Source organism: Cebus imitator, unplaced genomic scaffold (assembly GCF_001604975.1).
Source record: "Cebus imitator isolate Cc_AM_T3 unplaced genomic scaffold, Cebus_imitator-1.0 Scaffold33, whole genome shotgun sequence".
Lineage (NCBI taxonomy): Eukaryota > Metazoa > Chordata > Mammalia > Primates > Cebidae > Cebus > Cebus imitator.
The window spans coordinates 4,079,559-4,087,266 of NW_016107348.1; the positions used below are offsets into that span (position 1 = coordinate 4,079,559).

Consider the following 7,708-nt stretch of genomic DNA (forward strand, 5'->3'; position numbering starts at 1 on the left):
TTTTGCTTTGCTTTCTTGTTCTTTTTAAAATCTTCACATTGTTTTGATCCCAAAATGTTTGCATTGTTCTGACCAAAACTAGGAAAAACAATTATGCGGTTAGAGACTCAAAGCCACTCACTTAAATCTCAACTAGATTTATTTGTGAGAACATCTGTTTTCTGATATTTAGACACTTCCTCTTCCATTGCTGTTTCCTATGACTCATGCACAGTTATTTGTTCAGGTTTCATGGAATTTCCCAAGTGTATTTACCTTTGTTTGGTTTTTAAAATGTAAATTATATTGCCCTAATAAATGAGTATGTGTGTCAGGGAGATTGTGACTGGGTCATTGCATGTGGAACGGGAGTTTACAGAAGAGCTTTATTAACCACGAAATTTTTCTAGGAATAGGACATTTCTAATAAGTTCCTAAGAGTGTCCGGAAGGACATGTTTTGGTTCTGAAACATAATTTCTATAATCATCCTTAAAAAATAACTTGTTTCTGCTTAATGGGTTTTACTATGAATATACCTCCATATATTATTGAGTGAGAATGTGAGAAAAAGAGATAATATTAACTTTTCAGATAGAAATATAGTGAGTTAGTATAGATGTAGCAGAAATAACAACACCCTCAATATGAAGATACGCAACAGCCCCACCAAACAAAAACAAACAGCAGTGAGAGATTTTAATTTCCTAAGTTAGAAAAGGGGAAAAAAAGTCTGGAAATTAGATTTGTTGGGTCATGGGAAAAAAGATTTAAAGAAGATGAAAACATACAGTCAGGACTGTTTGCCTCGTTTTTTCCCTACAGGCCTCGCAGGCTGCTCAAGAAGCTGAGATCAACGCCAGAAAAGCCAAAAACTCTGTTACTAGCCTCCTCAACATGATTAATGACCTCTTGGAGCAGCTGGGTATGTAGCTATAGAGTCCTTTTTGTCAGTCTCTGAATCTTTTGTGCTGTTCTTGGGATATGATATAGTACAGTTGACTCAGAAGTAGATGATACAGGTTTACATGAATCCATTTTAAGTCATTCATTAAATTATTAATATTTCCTTTTGCTCTTGCTTGTTTTGAAAGCCTTATAAAATAAATGCTTGTCTTGCATGGTAGGGCCTTTAAGAGCAACTTACTTCTTTACCATACTGATTATTCATCAGCTTATAGTGTGACCTGAATCATGACTTCAGGCTATGTTAATGTGACAAGTACTTACTAGGTGCCTTCTGTGGACATTGCGCTAAATAGAACACTGGCCTGAGGAGTTTCTTTTTAAGTTTTGAAGATATATTGCCAGCTAGGGTAGCATTTATGGTCCAGGATCATTGTACAACTACACAGTGATTCTTCTTAACTCATCTTGCTGGCAGCGTGCTTTAAGGGATTTAAAGTTAAGAATTTCAATAGTAGATTAAAAGAACACTTAGGCTGGGTGTGGTGGCTCACACTGGTAATCCCAATACTTTAAGAAGCCATGGAAGGAAGATAGCTTGAGGTCAGGAGTTTGAGACCAGCCTAGGCAACATAGCAAGATCTAACCTCTCTTCAAAATATTTTAAAAATTACCTGGGTGTGGTGCTACACGCCAGTAGTCGTAGGTACTCGGGAGACTGAAGCAGATGCGTCACTTGAGTTTGAGGTGACAGTGAGCTGTTATCACGCCACTGCACTCCACCCTGGACAACAGAGCAAAACCCTGTCTCAATTAAAAGAAAAAGAACACTTAAAACTGGTCATGACTTTACTGCCTGGAATTCTCTTCATTTGCTAAGTAAGGACAGTCTGATGAGGGGAAAGTTTTCATGCCACAAGAGAGAAAACCCTTGATTTTTCAAGGAAATCTGTGCATGAGGAAACATTTTAATCCAGTTTGATAGGGCGAGAGGGAGCAGGCTTCATTTTAGGACAGATGCATTTTTGTCACCAGACTCCATTACAAAGTGTCAATGCTCTAGCCAAGACTCTCTGTAGCAAGGCATTATATTTTAATTTGCTGGCCTTTAAAGACTGGTGCATTTTGTTCTGGTGGGGGCATTTTTTATCGGTCTCAACTATCAAGAATAATAAGTTATGTGCCAACAGATGGATATAAATGAAAGTAAGCTAGAAGAGAAAGCTTTTTGTGGAATAGCTAGGCTTTTAACATTAGTCTGACTTGGGTTAGTGTCTCTGCTTTGTTGTTTATAGGGTGTGCAAACTTGGGCAAATTATTTAACATCTGCGAATCGCTGATGTAAAATGGTCTTGTGAGACTTTAATCAAGTCAAGTATGCATGAAGTGCTGTCCATTGTGTCTGCTTTTGTTTGTTATGGAAACATTTCATTTCTTTCAAAAGAATCTCTTTTTCTTGCTAAGCTTAAAGTGAAGACCTGTTGAAATTATTTCAGCATTTTACCCTTGGCCATTTTTCATAGGAAGGCTTCTAATAGTGTCTAACTCCTAAAAGCAGAAAGTGACCTTCAAAACTAACCCATCTTCCCTGGAATATCTCTGAGAGCTGAGGGATTAGGGTTCTTAGAGATTTGTATATCTTTGATGGCACTAAAATGACACATAGATTACACATATACCTGGAAAAGATATTAAATGTTATAACCCTCAAAACCACAAGTGAAGCTTAAGGTCTAGAACATAGTAGCTGTGCATTTAGGAAACATTCTGCAAGAACCGTTGTCTCAGAAAAAAAAATCCAACTTGATATTAATTATATGCTCAGACCCATCCCTGCTGGATTATGTCAGCATTTGTACTTGGTTTGCATTGTTTATACCCTTGTGTGACATCAGCAATCTGCAAGTCACATTTGCAGGGCTACCAGTGCAGAGTGGCAGCTGCTGGGCCTAGAGGCTAGTGGAGGTACATGTGAAGAGATCATTCTTACTGAATGTGTCTGTTCTCTTCTGTGTACTTTCTGACCCTCCAGGGCAGCTGGACACAGTAGACCTGAATAAGCTAAATGAGATTGAAGGCACCCTGAACAAAGCCAAAGATGAAATGAAGGTCAGTGATCTTGATAGGAAAGTGTCTGACCTGGAGAATGAAGCCAAGAAGCAGGAAGCTGCCATCATGGACTATAACCGCGATATTGAGGAGATTATGAAGGACATTCGCAATCTGGAAGACATCAGGAAGACCTTACCATCTGGCTGCTTCAACACCCCATCCATTGAAAAGCCCTAGCGTCTCTAGGGCTGGAAGGCAGCATCCCTCTGACGGGGGCAGTTGTGAGGCCACAGAGTGCCTTGACACAAAGATTACATTTTTCAGACCCCTACTCCTCTGCTGCCCTCCACCACTGTCCTTTTGAACCAGGAAAAGTCACAAAGTTGAAAGAGAAGCAAATTAAACATCCTGAATCGGGAACAAAGGGTTTTATCTAATAAAGTCTCTCTTCTACTCACGTTGCTACCTTACCCACACTTTCCCTTCTGATTTGCATGAGGACGTGGCATCCTACGTTACTGTACGGTGGCATAAGCACATCATGTGAGTCCATGTATGCCAGGGCAGAGCAAGTAGCCCTCCCCTGTCTCATCGATACCAGGAGAACCTCCTGTCTCAGTACTCTTGTTTCTATGAAGGAAAAGTTTGGCTACTAATAGTAGCATTGTGATGGCCAGTATATCCACTCTATGGATAAAGAAAATGCATCTGCATCTCCTGCCCCTCTTCTTCTAAGCAAAAGGAAATAAACATCCTGTGCCAAAGGTATTGGTCATTTAGAATGTCAGTAGCCATCCATCAGTGCTTTTAGCTATTTTGAGTATAAGACACTGAGCCATCCACAGGTCAGGATGCAATTATTTATAAAAGTCTCCAAGTGAAAATGGCTGAAGAAGATTTTTCTAGTATATTACTAATTGACTAGGAAGATAAACTTTTTTCAGATCTTTTGGGCAGCTGATAATTTAAATCTGGATGGGCAGCTTGCACTCACCAATAGACCAATAGACATCTTTTGATAAATGGAACTTAGAAGAAATGGGGATATGATAACCACTAAAGTTTTATTTTCAAAATCAAACTAATTACAGCTTTTTTATGAGGTTAGTCTTGGAATTAGTGTTAAGTATTTGGCAGAGAACAGTTAATCCCTAAGGTCTTGACAGAACAAAAGAAAAACAAGCCTCCTTGCCATAGTCTTTTCTAGCAAAGGGATAAAACTTAAATGGCAGCTTGTACTGTCAGAATTCCATGTAGCCATTTGTTCTTCTGTTGGAGAGAGATGAGACATTTGACCCTTAGCTCCAGTTTTCTTCTGATGTTTCCATCTTCCTGAATCCCTCAAAAAACATTGTTTGCCAAATCCTGGTGGCAAATACTTGCCCTCAGTATTTCACACAGCTGCCAATGCTATCGAGTTCCTGCACTTTGTGATTTAAATCCACTCTAAACCTTCCCTCTAAGTGTAGAGGGAAGACCCTTACGTGGAGTTTCCTAGTGGGCTTCTCGACTTTTGATCCTCAGCTCTGTGGTTTTATTTTAAGACCACAGTGTGACAGTTCCCTGCCACACACACCCTTCCTCCTGCCAACCCACCTTTGAGATTCATATATAGCCTTTAACACTATGCAACTTTGTACTTTGCGTAGCAGGGGCGGGGTGGGGGGAAAGAAACTATTATCTGACACACTGGTGCTATTAATTATTTCAAATTTATATTTTTGTGTGAATGTTTTTTGTTTTATGATTATAGAATAAGGAATTTATGTAAATATACTTGGTCCTATTTCTAGAATGGCACTGTCTGTTCACTTCACTCAATTTTTCCTCTTCACTGGCACAATGTATCTGAATACCTCCTTCCCTTCCATCTAGAATTCTTTGGATTGTACTTGTTCCCCACTTTGCTCTCTGCCTTGTGTTTGCAGTATCTCCATTCTCTAAAACTAAGATAATTGCTTTCCTCCACGCCCAGCCACTGTAAAGAGGGTAACTTGGGTCCTCTTCCATTGTAGTCCTGATGATCCTAACCTGCAGCATGATGGTTTTACAACGTGCCAGAGCAGGGACACCAGGTTGACAAGCTATGGTAGGATTAGAAAAGTTTGCTGAAGAGGATCTTTGACACCATAGTGGGACTAGCCAGGAATGAGGGAGAAATGCCCTTTCTGGCAATTGCTGGAGCTGGATGGTTCAATTGTATAAGGGAGTGTATTTTGACTGAGCACTTTCAGGGCATCAGGAACAGTGCTACTGATGGGTAGACTGGGAGAGGTGGTATAACTTAGTTCTTGATGATCCCACTTCCTGTTTCCATCTGCTTGGGATATACCAGAGTTTACAACAAGTGTTTTGACATGCATACTCCAGAGCTTTCACTCTGCTGCTTCTCCCAGGCCTCTTCTACTGTGGTAGGAGATGTGGCGCCCTCTTGCCAAGTTTTCACATCGTTTCGTGGCTAGCTCCTTTCGCTGAGTGGCTATATCCTAACATATGCATTTGGTCAAGGTTGCAGAAAAAGACTGAAGATTGACTGCCAAGCGAGTTTGGAGAAGTTCACTCCAGCAAGTCTCAGGCCACAATGGGGTGGTTTGGTTTGGTTTCCTTTTTAACTTTTATTTGCTTTTCTCCTCCACCTGTGTGGTGTATTTTTTTAAACAGAATTTTATTTTTAAAATAAAAGGTTCATTACAAGATGATACCTTAAATACACTCCTGCAATACAGCCATTATTTTATTGTCTAGCTCCAGTTATCTGTATTTTATGTAACGTCATTGACAGAATGGCTGCTGCAGAACGCTGGGTGACACAGGGATTATTATACTGCTATTTTTCCCTTTGAATTCCAACTGTGGACCTTTTATATGTGCCTTCACTTTAGCTGTTTGCCTTAATCTCTACAGCCTTGCTCTCCAGGGTGGTTAATAAAATGCAACACTTGTCATTTTTTATGTTTTAAGAAAACAGTATTTTATTTATAATAAAATCTGAATATTTGTAACCCTTTATATTTGGTGTGGCCTGAGTGTGATACTGGGGATGTAAGATGTTTTAAAAGGTATAGTGAATGAAAAGCCATACATAATGTCTTCTTTGGGTACTTATTTTCTCAAGAACAATTCAGTATACATACAGTAGATATATATACTTGCCTACTTTTTTGCCTATTTGCCTCTCTCAAATTAGCATACTTAGTGTAGTCTGGAAGTTGGTGAACTTTTCCAGTAAAGAGCTAGATAGTAAATGTTTTAGGTTTTGCAGGCCATGTGCCTATGGGCTGTAGTTACTAGAACCCTGGGGGAGCCTCACTACTCAGTAACAACTGACAGCCAGGCACAGTGCCTCACACCTGTAATCCCAGCACTTTAGGAGGCCAAGTTGGGCAGATTACTTAAGGTTAGGAATTTGAGACCAGCCTGACCAACATGGTAAAACCCTGTTTCTACTAAAAATACAAAAATTAGCTGAGCATTTTTGTAGCACGCGCCTGTAATCCCAGTTACTCAGGAGGCTGAGGCAGAAGAATAGCTTGAACCCTCCAACAAAAGGTGGAGGTTGCAGTGAGATGAGATCATGCCACTGCACTCCAGCTGTGGCAACAGAGCAAGAGTCTGTCTCAAAACAAACAAAAAAAAAAGCAAACTATTTTTAGATTTGTTGGACTTCCTAAATCAGCAAATGTTGTAATAAAAATTAAGTAATGTGCTGCACTAGCAGGCTGGAATCGGGTAATTTTACCCCACTCTTTCTGGAAGATGGACCCATCTGAAGTGACCTGAGACCAGGTGAGGACTTTGGGAGCTACAGAGAACAGCAGGAAGCTTTGGGCCTGCAAAGCCTTCTCTTTACTCTTTGATACTCTATTTATCGCCCTGGGTCCCCGTGGATTCCATGCCACCTTCCTAATCTTAGGAATTGTTGTAACAATGATACCTGTAAAGAAAAACCTGAACTCCTCTCATTAGACTTCCTCTGAGAAAGCTTTAGAGGGCATTAATTACTAGTACTATTATAGCTTCTTACATGCCCTGTTTTTAACTTTAATTGAGGACTGTTTCCTATCATTTGTAGGATCTAATTCAGATGCAGCTGTATCTCCTTTATCGTTACTGTCAGAGTGATGAGTGAGATTTTAAAATTTTGCTCTTATTCCATCAGTCATCTTCAGGACAGCAGTTTCTCAAAAGTTGCTACTAGCAAAATCTGATTCAGAATATCCCCAGAGGTTTACTCCATAAATAAATAAACGTCCTAGCCCCTTAATACACCTGAACTCATCAGCTCCACTTCCATTAAACTCAACATGGAATGCCGGAAGAAGACCCCAGGAACCCAGCAATATGAGGCGGTGGGAAAGCAGCGGATACCTTCATAAGGTAAGGAAGGACAGGCCCGAGGAAAGACCAGATCTCTCCAGGCCTGTAGATTATAGAAACAGAAACAAGGGTGTTATAAATAGCAGGTAATTTTACCTGTTTAAATGTAAACCTGCTTAGTGTAGAGTAAAAAATAAGCTTTTTAAGTTTTCTGTTCAAGGCTCCACTGGTTCTAGGGAACTATGATAACTATAGTGCTTGTATTTGTATTGAGTCTCCTAAAATGATTATATTTGTTCTACACTCGTGAATGAATTCTAAATAATAGAAATCAAACGCATACACAAGAAACAATCATTTTTCTTTAAATCCATTGAAAAGCAAAAAGCCTCTGACTAGGAATTCAAATATTAGAAACATCAACATTTGAAAAATTACCACACCTCCATGTCCTT

At 39.7% G+C, this 7,708-nt stretch overlaps 1 protein-coding gene across 1 annotated transcript in view; it reads left to right on the forward strand.

Annotated features, from left to right (window-relative positions):
- The window catches only part of LAMC1 (laminin subunit gamma 1), a 123,167-nt gene extending 119,066 nt beyond the window's left edge, over positions 1-4,101 (forward strand). Inside the window, exons 27-28 of the mRNA XM_017524505.2 lie at positions 804-903; positions 2,917-4,101. Of these exons, the coding sequence (XP_017379994.1) occupies positions 804-903; positions 2,917-3,173 (357 nt within the window). The 3' untranslated portion in view covers positions 3,174-4,101. The remainder of the gene's footprint in view (positions 1-803; positions 904-2,916) is intronic.
- Positions 4,102-7,708: the final 3,607 nt, after the last annotated feature.